General features: G+C 38.3%; 1 protein-coding gene across 1 annotated transcript in view; it reads left to right on the plus strand.

The window, feature by feature from the left end:
• Nucleotides 1–20533, plus strand: part of Med12l (mediator complex subunit 12-like) — a 306200-nt gene that overhangs the window by 90114 nt on the left and 195553 nt on the right. The window contains exons 11-15 of the mRNA XM_005393030.2: nt 9853–9984; nt 13416–13542; nt 15313–15527; nt 16808–16912; nt 17771–17947. Coding sequence (XP_005393087.1) covers nt 9853–9984; nt 13416–13542; nt 15313–15527; nt 16808–16912; nt 17771–17947 — 756 coding nt within the window. The remainder of the gene's footprint in view (nt 1–9852; nt 9985–13415; nt 13543–15312; nt 15528–16807; nt 16913–17770; nt 17948–20533) is intronic.

Here is a 20533-nt window from a genome sequence, read left to right on the forward strand (position 1 = left end):
GCGCCTCAGGTTGCGAAGCAGGACTAGTTCGTCTCACTCTTCTGCATATTATTCCACGTACTTATCCATACTGTTGTGTTGACTGTTGTTTTTTCAATTGTGACCATTTTGTTTGGTGTTGACCAAGAGTGATTGGTTTCACTTATAAAGACGTCATTTATAAACATATCCAGATTAAAGAGCTGTTGAAAGGGGTTATTTAGCATCTGATCCCAAGTTGTTTTAGTTAGTTCTTGTTTCCAGTAATGAATCATTGGTTTCCCTCCACTTCCTTTAAAGGTATTATTTTATAACCTACATAGCATATTAAGAAATTTCTTATTTAGAAATAACAAATAATCTCCCCAAATATCTTCCAACATTTAAAAGAAGACTGCCTCCCTGGTATAGTTGCCAATTAGTTTCCCTTCTTTGTTTATGAAATAGTAGCAGACTTTTGGTTAACTTCTGCAGACTCTTAGGTTATTGAATGATAGAGTCAGCCTAATTTCATCTTGCCCACCTGTCCTTCTCATGGAAAGAATAATGTGGAAAATCCCCTTCATAATGAAAACCTTCTTTTACATTTGTAGTATTTTTTTTTGGTGAGTTTTGGGGATTGAATCCAGAGCCTTTGCACTGAACTGTATCTGAAGCCCTTTTCGTTTTTTGAGCTAGGTCTCACTTAGTTGCTAAGTTGCTCAGGCTGGACTTGAACTTGGAGTACTTGTGCCTTAGCCTTCCACAGGGATTACAGGTGTGTGTCGCTATACTCAGCTCACATTTGCAGTATCTTTATCACAGTGTAGATAGTGCCATTCATGATGACAGTTATTTGCTGCAGAATTAATGATTTCACTATTTTACCATTGGGGGTGTGTTCCAAATTCATAAGACTGTGTAACCATACTATTATTTGAAGGGCTTCATGCGTTTTAAATTTTGTGTCTATTTATTCTTTTTTTTTTTTTTTGGTTTTTCTCCGGTACCGGGAACCGAACTCACGACCTTGCGCTTGCCAGGCAGGCGCTTTTGCCGCTAAGCTAAATCCCCAGCCCCAGTGTCTATTTATTCTTGTTCTATTTGTTCTGTGGTATAAGTTACCTCTTATGATATATACACAGTACACGGATGCCTTTTTAATTTTAAGAAATCTTTCTTAGCTCACAATCTGAGTCAGTCTTACTCTCCTGCCCCTAAGGGGAGCATCTGATATAAGGGCTTCCTCTGTAAGCAGACCCTGTGGCTCTGTACACAGTTCTGTGATGTCAAAGACAGATCTGAAGGTCCTCTGCCACTAGCTTTGAATTTGGAGGAAGGGATCATATGCTAGAGAATGAGACAGCTTCTAGAAACTGAAAAGGAAGAGAGATTCGCCCACATACTGTAGAAATGATCCCTGAGAATATAGCCTTGAGGTTCGCCCACGAAAAGCTCCAGAACCAACAGACATGAAGGGTCCTTGGGTTATAGCCCAATAAGAAACCTAACTTCCCAAATCATAAGAGAATGCTCTGTGCAGTTCTGCGCCACCAAAGTTTAATAACATTGCAGCAGCAATAAGAAATTAATTCAAAATAGTTTTAAGCAAACACATGCAGGGGGAGAGAACACGCTTGGAATCCCAGTAACCACAGGAACACAGGACTGGCGGTCGAAGAGAAAATATAAGAAAGCTGTCATAAAAATTTTGAATCTAGAAAACAGTTTAGCAGCTCATGGAAAAGGTGGTCTCCTTCATCCATTTGCTTATTCATTCATTCAGAAACATTTATTGAGTACCTTCCATTGCCAGGCCACCTCTAGGCATCAGACATAAGTATTTTCTCATGTATTTCCTTGCAGGAATGAAAATGAGTACTGCTCTTTCAGGTGTAATTTCTATTATATAACAAAAATCTTTGTAAAAGTTCACATAATTTGCTCTGATAATCCAATCTATGGGAGTGCAACCCAAGAAAATAATCCTAAAGCATGTCCAGGCATGTGTATGGTATGCAGTCAAATCGCCACCCATCCTAGACTTTGACATCTGGTTCTGTTGTGACACTACACTTCCTCCTTGATTCTTCCGCGCTCTGTTCCTTAAAGCACACCTGGGATTCTATGAGACTCACCCAAGTCTAGGATAAGGTTCTCTCAAGTTCTTAACTCAGTCACGTCTTCAAAATTCTTGCTTCTTCAGGTAGCATTCATAGGTCCTGATATCAGTGTAGATTTCTTAGATGTTGCTGGGTCATTAGTCTGTCTACCTGACATTTATTTCTCTCTTGCCTATCCCTGTTTGGAAACTTAACTAATTATTTAAGGTTTTTCTAGAAAGCCACCATTTAAAGGATATATAGTATCTAATACTGCCCTTTAGTATTCTCTTTGGTCTTGTCCTGTGCTTTCAGAGTACTTAGGTTTGTGTGTATTGTGTCCCACTTGGTGCATCATTAAGATACTAGCTGTATCTAGTTCCTTTTTTGAACTACCAAATTACCTTAAGTCCTTGCCTTGATATTACTATGTATTAAAAAAAACTTTTCAATTTTGCCTCATAATTTTAGTTGTTTTAAAGGAGCAGTATATTTTTTAGAAATTTGGTTTTTAGGAGACTTCATTTCAGCTTACATACTTGAAATGTGATATATGTTGACAGTTATTTGAATTAACTTAGAAGTTAGCATCTATCTTGGTTACTTTTCTGTCACTGCTGAGACAAAATACCTGACACCCAGAATTAAGGAAGGAAAGGTTTATTTAGCTCGCAGTTTGTGGAGGTTTCAGTCCACACTTGGCTGCATCCAAGGCAGCGTGGCACATGGCAGAGGGTGATATTTCATTGCAGATGAAAACAGCAAAAACAACAAGAACAAAAGGGGAGGAGCAGCAGCAGAGAGCAAGCCTCTCTCTCTCCCTTATATTGTATGCAGGCTGCCTGCCCCTGGGTGGGTGTAGCACTCACATCCTTAATCCCAGCATTGGACCATGAGTCAGTCATAAACTCTAGAAGCCCACCTCATGACTACCTGAGGCTTTGTGGGGACATCTAGATGGGAACCGTAACAGCATCCAACAGGAAAATAGAAGCTACTTCTTCCCTGCCCTCTCTTTTTTTAGTTTGAAGTGTTAGGGATTGAACCCAGGGCCTTATGTATTTCTAGTACTTTTGAGAACTTGGTTGTTGCACAGCAGTGTAGAGGGCATGAGGCATCTTTGTGTGGAGAATGTGAGCATGAATGTCGGTATGTGCATTGAGCCTTCTGATGGAGTGTACCCTGGAACTAAGGTTTGGGGTCAAATAATTCTCTTTTTTATTTACAAATAATGGAATCTAGAAAAGACTTCTTGTTAAATCCACTTAAAATGGGAACAAATGCTTCAAACAGTTGGGGAAAAAGGTTTGAATAGGACATCTTTGAAATTATAAAATTTTTCTTTTTAATTTTTAGATAATTTTTCAATAATAGTGGTAAAATACAATACAAATGCATAATTCATATTGAAGAAAGTATATGCATTCAAATAAGAATGATGTAACCTGTGTTTCCCAGATGCTGTTCTGAGAAGTTAGTGTAAGTTATACACTAACCAACCTTGGTAAAACTTTCTTGTTTTGTAGCAGAAGACCCCCCCCTCCTCCCCGCCCAATACTTTAGATTGTTAATTGCCCAGGTAATAGTTCCTGTTCAGTTCCCGTTGCTTCTGTCTCTTAGAAATGGCTGGTCACTGTGATGTATAGCTGGTCACTGTGATGCACATTGTATAAACCATTCCCCAATTGACAAGCTATTCTGCCTCTGTACTTGCTGCTTGCTTATCCCATGTAAGCCCTAGACCACCAGAGATCAGGCCTGATGCTCTGGGAATGATCCCGATCAGTGCTGGTTGACATAAATAAATCTACCTCCAAATCTTGGGTGTCATGTTGGTGTTTCTTCCTGCAATTGCAGTTTCATCTAGAATGGACACAGAACCTGCCTGGTACTCTATCCCGACTCTTCCAACATTCTAAGGAAAGGGTGACATCATTTGGCAGGACATTTAATGTTTGCAAAGGAGAAGACTTTGGACTCTTGGACTTTGGCTAGCATTGGAAAATATTTATTGGTTAAAATAGAGTTTGGAATTATAGTTTATGTGCAGGAAATAAAATTCCTATTCTAAAGTTTCATATTTTAAAATCCTCACTTTTTCCCTTTCACAATGTTTATTGTACTTTTTGGATCTCTTTCAGTTTCTTACGCTAGGGAGACAATGCATTGTTTACACATGCAAGTCTGATTTATTTCACTTATGAGTATGGTCTCCAGTTGCATCCATTTACCTATAAAAGCCTCGAGTTTATCTTTCTTTATAGCTGAGTAATACTCCATTGTAGGAAAAAAACCACATCGTTTTATCCATTCCTCAGTTGATGGGCATTTGGGTTGTTTCCAAGATTTAGCTATGACAAATTGTGCTGCTGTAAACACGGGTGCACATATATCGCTGTGGTATGATGTTTTTAATTTTCTGGAAAAGTACCCAGAAGGGGAACAGCTGGGTTGAATGGGACTTCTAATCCTAGTTTTTCAAGGAGTCTCCACACTGATTTCCACAGTGGTTATATCAGTCTATACTCACATCAATTGTGGAGAAGTGTTATAGCCCAAAAAGGAAAGAATAACTGGGATGGGGGAAAGGAGAAAAGAAGGAAGAAGTATCTGTCTACCTATCTATCTGCCTATCTATCTATCTATCTATCTATCTATCTATCTAACTGCACACATACACAAGATAGCAGTTGTACTACTAATTTGTTAGTTTATCAAAAGGAGCAGTTAGTGTTTATATTGTTTGACCAATCTTGCATGCCTATATCTGGTAATCTGAGCAACTACTTTGAAGACAAGAGTATGCAATATAATAACTAGTTAATTTCCTATCATCTTGTTTTGAAATTGTATTTGCTTTCATTTTCATTATTATTCTCTTTAAAACAAAAAAAGAAAAAAATACTTTATTCCTGTAGGATTGTTTTCAGTGTGTTAATGATTTTCTAAATTTACCTAATTCCTAATTACCAGCAACTGAGATGACAACTATAGCAGGTAGACTGCAGGCCTCTCTGTGAGTTCAGAGCACAGATGTTAGTCAGTGGGTTCGTGTCCTGTGGGGCACCAGGGGCGTCATTCGGTTCCTAGGCTCAGATGCTTCTTCCTCCACATGATTGAAATGTTTCCTTGCTTTACGGTTACCTATGGTTTTCTGTCTAGAAGGTGAGCTTTTTGAGAATGAGGACTAGATTTTTTAAATGTTTGTTTTCTCAGTACCTTGTGTCATGGGTACTCAAAGCCTTTACAGGACGCTTTTGGACAGGAACTGACTTTTTCCTGGGACTTGTTTTTGGTTATGTTACCTCAAATGCGTGGCCATACTTGGATATGTTCCAAGAAAGTCTTTGCTGGAATGCGTATATGTTGGATGGGCCAAATCACTGAAAGACAGTGTGCTCTTTTTTATATTCATTGGATTTAAGTGAATCTGTTTCAGTAAACTAGGAAGGTCCCAAACCCTTCAGTGTAGATTGGGAATTCCAATAGTTGTTTTATAAATTTAATTTCTTTCTGTGCTGAAAACTCAGAGACAGAGGGAGACAAGGTTTGGTTCATTTGACTGCATTGTTAAAAAAGTAAGCAACTGTCCCTTTTATTCCAGAATATCAACCAATTTCTCCAGTAAGTTATTTTTTCAATATTTAACTTTAACTTTCTTTAAGAAAAATTTTTTCGAGTTGACTTGAAATTGAATGATTTTACTTTGAAAAGTTCTTTATTCATTTCCTTCTAAAAAAACTATTTTCTCACAGATTTTTTTTTAATTTTTAATTTTTTTTATTTTTTCAGTTTGTGTTATTTTGACACAGGGTCTCACTATGTAGTTCAGTCTGGCCTTGAACTCACTGTGTTCCCCAGGCTGGTCTTGAACTTGTGGCCTCCTCCTGCCTCAGCCTCCCAAGTGCTGGAAATACAGGCATATACCACCATACCTAGTGTTCTTAGGGTTCATCTATGAATCACCATACAAGGATGTTGTACTGTGAATGTTCTGAAAATATGTATTTTTTTCTTCAGTATGAAAGCTCTTCACTTGCTACAAGTCACATTTGGGAATTTTTATTACTCAAGCATATTTAAAAATGTAGAAGCCAAATTGGAAGATGATGTGATTCAGCTCATCATTAACACTTCTATATAAATAACTATAATAATACTTTCCAGCAGGTCCCCAAAGAATAATTTTGCTAACTTTAATGTAGCATTGTGGCCTTGCCTTAACTTAACGGAATAAGTGAAAGGAAGAACACTGTAATGTAACTAGATAAAACTTGTGCTTTTACAAAATACGTGAGTTGCTTTGGATGACAGCACCCCTAAAGGAGTGAGGGTGTATGAATTTAGGAGCATGGAAGTGTCTGAATGTTGTCCTTGCATGTCCAGAAACATTTTAGAGATTAGAAAAAAGCTGATTGGAAAAGGAATGTGAGTGTTTATGAGTTATAACAGTGCTTTTTAGTTTGCTTTCTAAGGTGCAATGGGACTGCTGTTGGATTTATGCTGTAACAGTCACTCCATAGTCGTGCTGTAACAGTATTTGTCTTAAATTAGAATAAGTTGTTTTTATATTTTAATTACAAAACAGCTCTGCATAGGTTTTCTTGGAAGGGAACCTGTGAGTGGCGCTTTTCCTGGTATTTTCACCTGATGCCTCATGCGCAGTGGTTCGTGTGATTACCATTTGTGCAGGCGCTGAGGGGACAGCAGCGGGGAAATCCCCGCCTCACTTCGTGGTGCTTAGTGCCACCGTAGTGAGGCAATGCAGACAGTCAAATTATGCCCAGTGAATCCCCAAGACTCAGTGCGGAGAAGACAAAAGCCAGCAGGCGAGGGGAAAGGAGCAGCCCACCGAGGCCCAGTGTGGGGATGGACTTGGTGTGCTCGAGGGACTGCAGTGTAGCTAGAGTAGTTTCTGCGGGAGGTGACGCCATTCTGGCCTGAACAGTGGTACCATTTCCTTGGAGAAAGTACCAAGGACAGGAAAGGGATTTGAAGCAGAGGTGAGTGTAGTTGGGGATCAGTTGGGTTTCAGTGCAGTGGGACAGCATAAGATATCCTGGGGCTGATGACAGCGATCTGGGCTGCAGTAGGGTAGGGGAGGTAATGGGCTCCAGGTTGAGAGCTGGCCTTGGCTTCCTACCATAGTTGGAGTGGCAACTGCTTTCAGGTGTCTACCAGGTTGCCTGTGTAAATAAGATGGGATGCAAGGTGTGGCCCTCAGTCATGTGAGTGGAGGTTATAATATTATACCCAAGGCGGCAGGACTGTATTTGATTTCCACTATATTTAGATAGGCCTCTTCTGTTCGTTACTTTCTGTGTGTCAAAAATCTTGTATTTTTCTTTCAAGACCAGTGTATGTTTTTCTTTTTACAAAATATTTTTTTCTTTTACATTATAAAAGCAAAAATGAAAAATCTCCTGTACTCCCTCCATCTGGATAAAAGCAGTGTTAAAAGTGTGACTCACCCAGGTATGGTGGCACATGCCTGGAATCCCAGCACTAGGGAGGCTGAGGGCAGGAGGATCTCTGTGAGTTAGAGGCTAGCCTGAACTATATAGTGAGACCTTGGTTTAAAAACAAAAGCAAAGAGTGACTTTCCAAAGGTACATTTCATGGCCACATTCCCCGGGAAACTTTTCTAGGATGGCCCCTTTATTACACAGCTGTGTAAAGCTGGCCTCAGGATTTGGTTCTAGGCTCTTGAGGATTTTGAGTGATGAATGTGCCTTGCTGTTTTACGGCATCTAACATTCATGCCCATTCCAGGCACTCAGGTTAGATTTGCTGTCTTTCTCCTTTTTTGGCATTGTTTCTATTTTGAGCGCACACATTGCTGAATTTGTGGATCCTCAGAGTGTTGCATGTAATGAGTTTATATGCATTTATATTTCCCAGAGAGATGGTGTGGACACACTAGCTATTGTTTGGCTTTAGAAGGGCTTATGATCATGTGAATTGTTGGATTTATTTAGTTTTTTTGGTTTTTTTTTACGGTACCGGGAATCGAACTCACTCAGCGCCTTGCCAGCCAGGCACTGTGCCACTGAGCTAAATCCCCAGCCCCCATGTGAATTGTTTTAAATCTCTCTTTTGTTGTAGTTCATTTGGTAAATTTATGCCTTATTATTTTAATCCACGTTAAATCTAATATAATACTTTTAGTGTGAAAGAAATTTAAAAAAATAAACTGTCAGGTCTGTGGGTACCTAGAGTGAAGTACTTGAACTTTGTAACAAGTACTTGATTGTTCTATTTTTCTGTGGGAAAGTTTGAATCCAGGTAGAAAGTCTTTGTGGTTTGCTTTCTTTTTGATGTCATGCTCAAATTTATTATTTTTAATTGAACTGTTTCCCCTTGTATTAAGAGAATGAGAATACCCTTTTGAGATCTGTCCCAGAATTTTTGTTTTATTTATTTTTTTTGTTTTGAGTCAGCATGTATTTAAATCATTGTATTTGGGATTAGGATGAGTAACAATCTTGTAATAAACAGATTTTCATGGTCTGAATTATTGGCTAGTATCTAAAACTGATCATGGTTTCTTACACTGTTCGTTTTTCTATCTGTCTATCTATCTATCTATCTCTCTATCTATCTATCTATCTATCTATCTTTTTGAGACAAGGCTTCACTCGGCATTTCAGGCGGTCTTGAACTTACTTTGTAGCCCAAACTGGCCTCGAACTCCCATTGATCCTTTTGCCTCAGCTTCCTGAGTGCAGGCATTAGAGGTGTGTGCCACCATACCCGGCTATACTGGCTGTTTTAGATGACTTCTCAGGGTCACAAACCTTAAATGTTGGGCTAAATGTGTGTGTGTGTGTGTGTGTTCTCTCACAGAGCGTACTCATAGGGTGTCATAATCTTATTTGGACTTTAATGCTAAGAATGAACTTTCAGATGCTAAGGATTTTTCACGTGGTGTATAGGGAGCTGATAACTGCGGTGATCCACTTGCCTATTACAATGTTTATGCGGTGGAAAAGTCTTGAAACTTAGCAGTTGAAACTGCATTCCTTGGCAGGGGTACTCTGAAGGAAAAGGGCAGGCGACAGGGAAGCACAGGCTCTCTGGCATCATTTTCCCCATCTGTGCTGCGCCGCGATTCGTGTCTCTGGAGGCCCCTCATTCTCAGTTGTTGCAGCCCATTATCCGGCCAATGGTTTGGGCACCATGACGAGGCCTACAAAGACCCAGTGTACGTTTTTTACTATGTGTGCTTTTAATTATTTGTTCTCTTTGATCTTCCATGCTTGTTGTGTCTGATAGAATGAGTCTTTACCAGCCTTCCAGACCCCTCCTCTTCTTGGTAATTTCTTACTGAACGGAGTCATTTGATCACCCAGCCTGATAGTATCACGTGTGCAGGAGGCCCTGATTGGGTCCTGGTGCTGGCAGTTGAGGGCAGTACTTGCGCTTACTATGTGACAGCTGTTTTTGGTGGTGAGTGGTCATTTCCCCTTTCTTTTTAGATTTGAAATTGAATTCTAGAGGACTGAAGGGACAAGGCTTTAACTCTGTGGAAATGAAGTCATCTACAAGAAAATAAATTCCCTAAGAATTGTCACAGGTTCAGTGACTGTGATTCCTAAGGGATTTCCTTCTTTATGACTACATTTTCACTCTCATTTACCTGTCAGCCCAAATGATTTGGAAGCCCACTCTAAAAGTGCTTTAATAAAATGGAGGGGGAGAGCTTTGAAGCTGAAGGTACTCCATGCTGGCTGGGCTGCATAGGAGAACATTCCATTTGGTGCAGCTGATACCTGTCTCCCTTGGTCATTAGGTTGCCCCCAGCGATGAAGCTGTGGTGACGCTGCTGTGTGAGTGGGCTGTGAGCTGCAAAAGGTCGGGCAAGCACAGGGCCATGGCAGTGGCCAAACTCTTGGAGAAGAGGCAAGCAGAAATCGAGGCAGAGGTAGGTCCACCTTCTTTCTACTTTTTGAATGCTGTAGTCGAAAGAGACTGTTTGAGGACCACATTTTTATCTTTACTGTGCTCTTCATTTTCTCTTGAGAAGGAGGGGGCCGTACAAATTCACCTAAGTAGGATCCCTCTAAATTGATACAGCCAATAATTTGTGTTCTTGACTAAGAAATGTGTCTTTAAAAATAAAACAGCATCTGGTTGAGTACAAAGAAATCTTGTTTTGTGAGGTGGAAACACACATAATCCCCACAAACACTGTCACAGACAAACATATATAATGTATATCTACTTTTGAAACTTAAAGCCATGTTATATTTTAGTGGGCTTGGAAATACTTTCTTGAGGCAGTTCTGATTATGAGGTTATAGATGCCAGTTTGTGTTAGTTTTTAGTTTATAGTCCAGCCCCAGAGATGGCCGTGAAAGCCTCAGACTTAAATTATCAAGGAAAAAAGAAAGCTAACTTCATCAACATTAGCTTTTGTTGAAGGAAAAATTTCCAGGTGGGCCTTCGCCTCTGCCTGTGAGTGTAGCAGAGGTGACACAGGGAATGTGTGCGTGGCCTGACAGGCGCCTCAGCACCTCTCCCCTGGACGACTTCCCCTTCTGTCTCTCCACTGTTTCTCTTGGCCTCTGTCACTCTCTACACAGCTGCCAGACTGACCCCTGAGAAGGGTGCCTGGACACAGTATGCCTTCACTAACACCTTGGAGTGAATTACCAAGGCCACAGAGCCTGCCATGACTGGCCTGCCTGGCTTTTCCGCCCCGTCTGAACCTTTCTTCCTTGGGTCACAGCTTTGTCCCTAATCTTGGTCTTTCTGCTCCTCTACCACACAGCACTCACTTCATTTTGGGGACTTAGCTTTTGCTGTTCCTTCTCGGTGACAGAGTCTGCCTCCCAGTCTTCCCGTGCCAGCCTCTCTGGCGTTCTCATTGCAGGAAGGGCCACTTGCTGTGCAGCCTTCCCAGCACAGGAAACACCTGCTCAGCAAGGTCTTCCATCACCGAGGTTCATGGCACCCGCGCACCAGCTGCTCTTTGTCACACTGCTCTGTGTTGCTTTCCTCACTGCGCCGCACATTAAGCTCGTTAATTTGCTTATTGTTTGATGCTTGCTTTTTCCCACGAGATATGAACTTGACAACAGTAACTGTACCCATCCTGGTCAGAGTTCTGTCCCGGTTTAGCCCTCAGTGCCTCGTAGATGCTCAGAAGATGTTTGTTGTATACATGGACAAACTTAGCTGGCTTTCCACATTGCTCACAGTACACTAACTTCCTATGACCATATTTAAAAATTAAACGAGAAGAATGTTTGCATGGATGTTGTCCTACTGGGAAAGCTTCATTCATCATGCACAGAAGATCCCATTGTTGAAATTGTTGAAGATACCAATTAAGGTCTTAACAAAAGCTAGGCCTAGAGGGCCCATTGGACCCAGCTGTTGCCCTTCTTGGTATCTTCCTGAAAGAATTAAAGCATCATACCACAGCAATATAAGCACACCCATGTTTATAGCAGCAAAGTTTGTAATAGCGAAATCTTGAAAACAGTCCAAATGCCCATCGCCTAATGTATAGATAAAGAAGATGTGGTTTTTCTATACAATGGATGACTACTCAGCCATAAAGAAGCATACACTTGAGACATTTCTAGGTAAATGGATGCACCTTGAGGCCATATTCTTAAGTGCAGTAATTTGGACACACGTGTAAATACTGCATTGTCTCTGTGATGTGAGAAACAAAGCGTAAAGAAGGACCAAAATGTGTAATAGATGCTATTGTGAAATAGGAAGAAATTATTTAAATAGGAAGGGGAACTAGGAAAGGGGAAGGGGAAAACAAAAGAAAGGGGAAGAAAACAATGAGAAAAGAAGGATAAAATGGAAACAAAGCTTTTGCAAGTAAGGAGGGGAAGAGTGGTTAAAGGGAGAGGAGGAGGATAGGAAAGAAAAAGAATTAAGATATGTTATGTAGATTCCCTATAATACATGTGATCATTATGTATATGTAAATTATACCCTATAATACCTGTGATCATTATGTATATGTAAATTATACCAATAAAAAAATAAAAGAAAAATGTAAATATGGATTAATCCTTTGAGAATGTTCAACGTCTTAATAAAATGCATGATGAAAACCAAAATCAAATGGCCCATTGTGTTGGGTGTGGTGGTGCCCACCTGTAATCCCAGCACTCGGGAGGCTGAGGCAGGAGGACTGTTGTGAGTTGGAAACCAGCCTTTGCTAAAAAGTGAGCTCAAGACCAGCTTAAACTGTATAGCAAGACCCTGTCTCAAAAACAAAAACAAAAACAAAAACAAAAACAAAAAACGACCCATTGCACAATGTGCGAATTAGGAAGAACATTTCATACTTTTTTATACATTATTAATCGATGGGTTATTTTGTGGTGACTTGAAAAAGAATAAACTTTAGGAGCTGAAGCAACTGAAGAATTTCTCAAATATTTTATTGCTCTTTCTAAATTGTTCTTTTTACTCCCACTTTCAAAAAAAGTTCACATACAGGTTACTTACCAATTTTAATAGATTTAATTGTATCCATATTTAAGAGTGCATTCTCTCAGAGGCATTTTATCGATTTCTATTAAGTGCTCTCACTTGGTCTTAGCCAAAAGGCTGAGAAGCGCTATATTAAGTGCTATCATCCTTGAAATGAGACCTTTGCAAATAAAGGATTAGAGAAATGGTATCATAATAATCTAGGCAGCATTTTTATATCAATATTAAAGAATAATTGAAAGTGAGAAACAGCAAAAGGATATAAAAAATAGTAAAGAACATCCTGGTTACTTTCAAACTGTTTTTCAGTCTTTGAGCAAATTCAGTGTTTAAGCATATAGAAGTTAGACAGCCTGTCTGAATGTATTTCCCAAACCGTGCAGATTCTGAGTTCCTAGGAGAGCTCATTGGTGAGTTGATGAATAAAGACTCTTATTAGAAGAATCATGTTTGCTTTCCACTTGGCACCTCCAGACACAGTGCAAATACACCCTATTGACAAAAGTTCACAAACACTAAGGAATCAAACTGAGTACTGTATGCCAAAGAGTTGAGGGAACGTACGGTTAAGCATGCAGTTTGGTATAGGCACAAGGAATAGGTTATTGTTCTATGCTCTGTACTCTCCCAGTGCTCTGCAGTTTACAGTGCACATGAAAAACGTGCTTCCCATGTGTTCTTTGAAGTCAGTTAAATTGTTCTGGCATAGTTTTCTCCAACTTCTGGAAGCCTTTTGCCTATGATATATTGTCTTTAAATACCGAAATTTTAATTGATTTTACATGCTTTTTCTGTGAACACAAAAGTTAATACAAAACTAACAAATTCATGACTTGCTGTGACTGTACTCATCATTTGTAATTAACTGTGCTTATTTTTAATGTGTAGAGATGTGGTGAATCAGAAGTCCTAGATGAAAAGGAGTCTATTTCTTCAGCCTCTCTTGCTGGGTCTGGTTTGCCTGTTTTCCAGAATGTTCTGCTAAGGTTTTTAGATACACAGGCTCCCTCATTGTGTAAGTAAAGGAGGATTGCTGCTCCTAGTTGTGGAATTGCTTCCCCTCCCCTCCCCTCCTCACCTTCCTCCCTTTCTTCCTGCCTTCCTTCCTTCCTTCCTTCATCCTTTTGAGTGAATTCTTTTTGTTTCTTTTCCATTTGCAATTTATTTAAAGTAAAAAGAAAATTATCTGAAGTTCTTGGTAATGAACATACTGTATATTTTACTAGGAAAAATTTAGTACCTTTTTTTCAGTGAAGACTTTCAAGCAATTTAAAACTTCAATCAAACTTCAAGTGCTTTAATCTCAATTGTAATAATTTTAAAATTAAGTCACCTTACTTCCTTGTATTTGGTGTATTAGTTTCCTCTTTCTTGAGCTTACTTCCTGCAATATAGAAAACTGAGGTTCTGTGACATTTATCTGTGTATTGTGATGGGAATTTTCACTTTTTGAGTTATTTTCTAATTTCTGATAATTCTAGAAGTCCTCTTTTGTGAGTGTCCTTTGTGGCTGCACAGTATCTTTTTTTAAAATTGGTACATGTTTGTGAAATAGAAAGTATTGAGGCAATTCAAAAATATTTCCCTTTCATGGCCATTTTGACTTTGGAGAAGAGGCAAAAGGACACTTTGATTTTCACAGTGCAAGATCTGGCAAATGTGGTGCATGAGGACAAACCATAATGTTTGTACAAACCTACCTTTCCGTTGGATGGGACTTAGCAATAGTGTTCCCTGTATTTTTTATTGTCCCTTGTAAAGATGTCAGAGTAGACTACCAGAACTGCTTGAGAAAGTGGCAAGAACAATGCAGTAAGAGTGTTCGAAGTGAGGGGCAGTATTTTGAGGGAGAGTTATGGCGGTATGCCTTTTACCTTAATCATTTTAAAATTTAAACACTTAGCATACATTTTGGTCACACCTTGTAAGCTGCCTTGCATCCGGAGAAGGTGCGCGTGTACTTTTTGTTTGCCTGTTCCCATTCCTGTTCCTATTCTTTGTTGGGGAAAACTCTCTTTCGATGCCTGTGCTAGTTCTGTGTGGTGTTTACTGTCTGTAGAAGAGCTGTTTCCCTGTGGAGAGGCTGCTCATGCTTGAGTGTGGCTGGGCGAGAGGAAACGTGGGCTGTTTGCACTTGTGAGCACGGTAGTACCAGGTATGGGCTTTAACCATACCAAAAATTCAACTGATTTTTTAGCCTAAACTCAAGGTACAGCTATAAGGCTTACAGTATTACAATTCATAATGTGAGTTAAATAGATCAATTATGAATGTAAAAAAACTGAAAAAGATGATATAGCTTCGTCTTTATACCCTTTTTATTCCAGTTTCCCTTCTCCAGTAAATCCCACTTACTATTTTTTTTTCAAATACCATTTGAATTGTGGTTCTGTGGTGAAGGGGTTTTTGAAACAGTGCACACATCTGCCCTCAAACTACGCAGACATACATAACGTATAAAAACTGGTTGCAAACTGTTTTAGTGTAAAAATACAGGATGGTGGACTAGCCATGCTTTATGTTTATGTTATAGCTTAGCTTTTCATTTGTCAGGGACCACTACCATTAAAACTGAAATTGTATTTTGTACTCATTGAATTATATTTGGCCAAGCAAAACTTGCCCGCTAGCTTTATACAAGGCACAGGTGCCTCAGTAAATCTTGCGATAAAATGTTTACAAATGAGGTGAGCTATAAAAAGTAGTAAAAATGTTTTTAAGCCTTAGTAATTGGTGGTTTTTCCTGTGAGGTCAAGAAATTTCTGATGAATTTGCTGCTTCACAGCGGATCCGAACAGTGAGTGTGAAAAGGTGGAATTTGTGAACCTGGTGCTGCTGTTCTGTGAGTTCATCCGCCATGATGTCTTCTCCCACGATGCCTACATGTGTACGCTCATATCTCGAGGAGACTTGTCAGTCACTGCCTCCACTGGGCCGCGCTCACCAGCAGGGGAAAATGTGGACGAACACTATTCCAAGGACCACGATATAAAAATGGAGGTATGAACCTGGGGTGAGGCCCCACCCCTCACGCAGAACTGTGCCTAGGGCCACTTTCAGATGGGTATTGGGAGATGGAAGATGGACTTTTTAGTTGTGTTCTTTTTTGTAATGTCCTTTTATCTCCACTTTGCACTCAGAAAGGACATCTGGACTATAATTTGTCTTCCAGAATTTTCCTTTATATAAGACTATTAATGAAAATATTTGACCAGTTGTAAATATTTAATAAGACTAACATGCTTCTAGTTTTAGATCTTTGTAGCCTCCTGTTTTCTTTCACTGTTATCCTCAAGACCAAAATGGTTTTGACCCTAAAGACTAGCTGAGTTTTCATTCTAAGGAACATTTTTTTCTGAATGTACATTCGTTCTTATATCACCCTTGCATACATACTGGGAAGTTCAGTGGTAGCCACGACACATTATATGTTCATTCTGAGTTATTGAAAATGTAAAGTTTCTCAAATATGGTAGACTTGTTCTTTTCAACAAACTATTTTGTGCTCTGAGTATGATTGTACAGTTTTATGCCAAGTGCTGATATTTTGTATGTTGTTCCACATACTTAAAGTTTGTAAGTGGTAACAACAATTTGTAACAATTCCTTAAAATAGAGTTCATACTGATTTTGAAACCATTTACTCATATATCATTAGGATATTTAAAACAGTAGCTATATTTGTAAAAAAACAAGAAAAAGGAAAAAGCTCAGCACTACAATTGCAAACATAGATTCATAGTTTATGCTTACAAGATTTGTTTTCCAAAAGGTGTATGAGTTTTAAAGATTATTTTGTATTATAAGTAGTTTTGCTTCTCAATTTTTTTCAGAGGTTTTAAGGGTTAACACGGAAGTTTTTTTACTGATCTACGTGTTTTCTAAGCTGCTGCTCCTTTGCTATTCTTTGATGTCTACGAATCTTATCCCTTAGATTTAATTTTAGGCTTTTCTTGCTAAGGAATATTGAATTTGTGACAGCAAATGGTTCAGAGAAGGAAATTACAGCCTTTCTGTTTTTAATCAGGAATTTGTGTGTTATTTCCTTAAAATACTGTGAAAGTTAAAGCTTCCCTCATCATGAGAGAAAGGAATGTGACTTTTTGAGGCAGTGCATGTGTTAAAACTTCCTTCTGTTTTTCTGTGGAAAAAAAGCAGGGTGGGGTAAGGGTGGGTAAAGATGGGGTAAGGATGATGAAAAACCTCACTGTTACTTTTTAGCTTCAGTTTCTTAAGCTACAGAATTTACAACATGACTTTCTTTCTCTGGCAATTATCAGGAACAGAGTATTATGGCGCATATGGGCATTGACTCAGGAACTACTAACATTTTTGATGAAGTAGACAAGAGTGACTTTAAAACTGACTTTGGTTCGGAGTTTCCAGTAGGTTCAACCTTCAATTCTTATTGACATTTAACCCACCCACTCCCACCCAACTTTGTCACTGTCCTTTTGTTTTCTGCCCCATGTACCAGAATGACCTGTGCACCTGTGATGTGAATGTGATTTGCCATGTCCCACCCTGGGGTACAGCGGTCATCTCCCAGAGTTGTAAAACCTCAGTTCATCCTCCACTTTGGTTACATTGTCTCCTTTGCCAATTATAACGCGCTTGTCCTCCTAGCTGACTGTGACTTTTAATTCATTTTGAGATTATTGTTTCTCAGAATACATGAGTATAGTTTCATCTTGACGGTCCATGCTGACTTGCTGTGTATGTCTTGAGCTTCTAAAGAAGAGCTTTCAGCTCTAGACTTGTACTTTCATTCTTCTACTATATCTCAGGATGCTTATTATGTGTTTCTCATGAATCCTAGGGTGTACTTCTTTATAAAAACATGTTGTTTGGGGTACAGGTCAAAACCTTGATGTTTGTTACTCGCTAGTCTTATTAGTTATCATTACATGTATGTTTTTGGAAGGAATGTAGTCGTATGAGGGAAACATTTACTTATATATCTTTTATCTCTGGTCCTTGGGTGGTATAGACATTTTTAAAAAATCCATATATGGGTTTCATTTTCTGTTATCCAAATGTGAGATAATACTGATAGATTGCTGCTGATCTGAATATGAATTTTATGAAAACAAAATTTCTACATATTTTTTGCCTAGCGGGTAAGTAGAACAAGATATTATTGTACAAATATCTTGTGTGTGAGAAGTTCTAGTTTGTAACACTATGGCTTGGTTTTGTTTTCTTTCATTTACAATTTCCAACATTTGTTTTACATGACGTAGATTTTTTCTCCCATGCCTGGAGAGTCCTGTGAGAATGCCAACCCCTCTTTGGGCAGAAGAATGTCTATTAATGGTGAGAAATTGACAAAGAGGGAAAAACCAAGGGAATTAATCTTTCCATCTAATTATGACCTCCTCCGTCACCTGCAGTATGCAACACATTTTCCTATACCTCTGGTAAGTCATTGCTTCCATTACCTTACATCCTAATTATTTTATTGGGAGGTCATTAACAATTGAGTGTCAGATGATTCACCTACCCATCTGACTTACACATAATGATAGCAGGTGAGTTTTTGCATTTGCCATTCTATTTGTTATAATTCCAATCATATAGCTTATGTGCTGATGTTATCCATGTTTGTGTTGTGATATTAGTAGCTGGTTAACTTTATTTTATTTTATTTTTTTTATTTTTTTTTTTTTTTTTGGTTTTTCTCCGGTACCGGGAACCGAACTCACGACCTTGCGCTTGCCAGGCAGGCGCTTTGCCGCTGAGCTAAATCCCCAGCCCCCTTAGCTGGTTAACTTTAACAGAATTTTCTGTGTTAGTATTCTTTCATCCAAAGTATTTGAGTCATTGCAAATGATTTGTAAATGTGTTTTCCTACTTTAGTTTTAAAGTCATTTACTGAGTTCGATTTTGTGTGTGCTATATGGTAATATGTACTTTTTGTATTATGCAGATGATTAAGATTTTAGGGGTGCAGGAAAGATGAATAAGATAGGAGAGATTAGATTAAGATTTTAGGGTTCAGGAAAGATGCATAAGATAGGAGAGAGACAGACACTTCTAAAATGAGAAGCACTACTGTTAGTGTAGTAATTTAGTAAAACCCTAAGTGCCCACTGGAAGGTTTACTGTTCAGCATTCCTGGGTCCCTTCTGCTCTCAAAGAGTGAATATTAGAGGGAAAGAGAGCATCCAACTGAGAAAATGGGTAAAACTTCTTAGAAACAATTGTAGTAGAGATGGACTTGGATTTGTTTATTTTTTAAAATTTATTTTAAAAATAAAAGAAGGAAAATATATTAACAAACAGACATCCACTTATAAAACAGCATAAGAACAATACAAGCAATACAGAGTTACAGACAAAGTGGTAGGAAATTAACAATGGTTATTGTATTATGTATTGATATCTTTAGAGTGGTTTCTCAGGAAAACAGAGACATGCAAGATTTATCAAATAAGTAATCATGAACTGTGGACTTGGATTTGGACTTGATGTAAAGAACTAGGTAGCATATGGAGAAATTTGGAATCTTTTTTTTAAAAAAGTAGAAATAAATTTTATTCTCCATTGGCTGCATATGTTGCTTGTCTAGTGATACGCATTTCACATATATATTTTAAGTATGTGATAGAATTAGAACATTGAAGACTTTCATGACTGTCAAAAAATGTGGTGTTTTAAAAATTTTTTTAAATTAGTAAGTGATTGTAGTCTGTAATGATTGCATTCATTGTGGGAAGTTGGTACATGTACATAGCACATCTTGATTTTTTTTATTGCCTTGTGTTGGAGTTTACTGTGTGTCATGTGTTTATTCTAAAGGAAAACAACATGAGTTTTTTATATTATTAATGAAAAGTGGGCTAATTGCTGAAAATGTGTTTAGTTCTTGGGTTCACTAACTGTGTTTGCTACAATTTTATGGTAAGGGCAATTTCAGTGAGCCATTTTTTTCCTAGGGTACTTTCTTCTATCAAAACGCAGTTTTGATAAATGTATGTTATTTTCTAGTCCTCTTTTAGGAGTTTTTATTGACATGCTAAGTATATTGTTAATGATGCTTTTCAGTAGTTTTAAACATCTTCCAAGGTGATTCAGTATCATGAAACTCATGTTTTGTCTTAATTTAAAAAAATTTAATGCTTTATATCAATGGTTGTGACAAAATTTGACAAAATTCTTTGATAGCATTACTTTTTGAATATGTCAATGGCTTTTAACTGTTACCAGTAGACACCAGCAATTTTTAATAGAAAGGAATAATCTGACAGAGTTTTTTTGGGGCAACAGGGAGGTTAGTTGTATACTTTAGAGGTGTGTTCTGAAGAAGTCATGTATAAACTACCATGATGTCAGATTTGTTTTTAAATATTCAGAGTAGAAGCAAGGATGTTAAGTATCGAATTCATTTAATCTTAATGCATCAGTATTAAACTTAGTTTCAGGAAATGTGCAGTGGTTCTGTAAGGCATTAATATTTGGAGAAACTGGGTTAAATGTACATGGGAACTTCCTACACTATCTTTGCAACTTTTCTGTAAACCTGATATTACTCCAGAATAAAAACTTTATGTATAAGAAAAAACAAAAACAGGAGATAAAATGTTGAAATAGTTGAGAGTTACCTGCTTGGGTAAGCAGAGCTTTGCATGTCCTGCTCCATACAGCGAGTGTCTGAGCAGGGCGCTAAGCATTAATATCTTTATTCTGATGTCCCTGTGACCTTAGCTACATAATTCTTCCCAGCTTTTAGCATTCTAAGGACTGTCCAGTTCCTTAGAGGAAAGATCTTGATTTCCAATGATCATTTGTTACAGTGAATCAAGACATAATTCAACTGTAATGTAATCATAATAGAACTTCTAATAGACAACTTTTTAAATAGTTTTCTTCCACCAGTTTTCTACCACCCTTTACGTCGAGTATAATTCAGAAGAGCCATCAATAGGTGAAATCAAAATACATGCTAATATAATATTGATAGTAGGGCTGCTGTTGAGAGTCTGGCTCTCAGCCTCAGTAGAAAG

Source organism: Chinchilla lanigera, unplaced genomic scaffold (assembly GCF_000276665.1).
Source record: "Chinchilla lanigera isolate Chin_1 unplaced genomic scaffold, ChiLan1.0 scaffold00047, whole genome shotgun sequence".
Classification (NCBI taxonomy): Eukaryota; Metazoa; Chordata; class Mammalia; order Rodentia; family Chinchillidae; genus Chinchilla; species Chinchilla lanigera.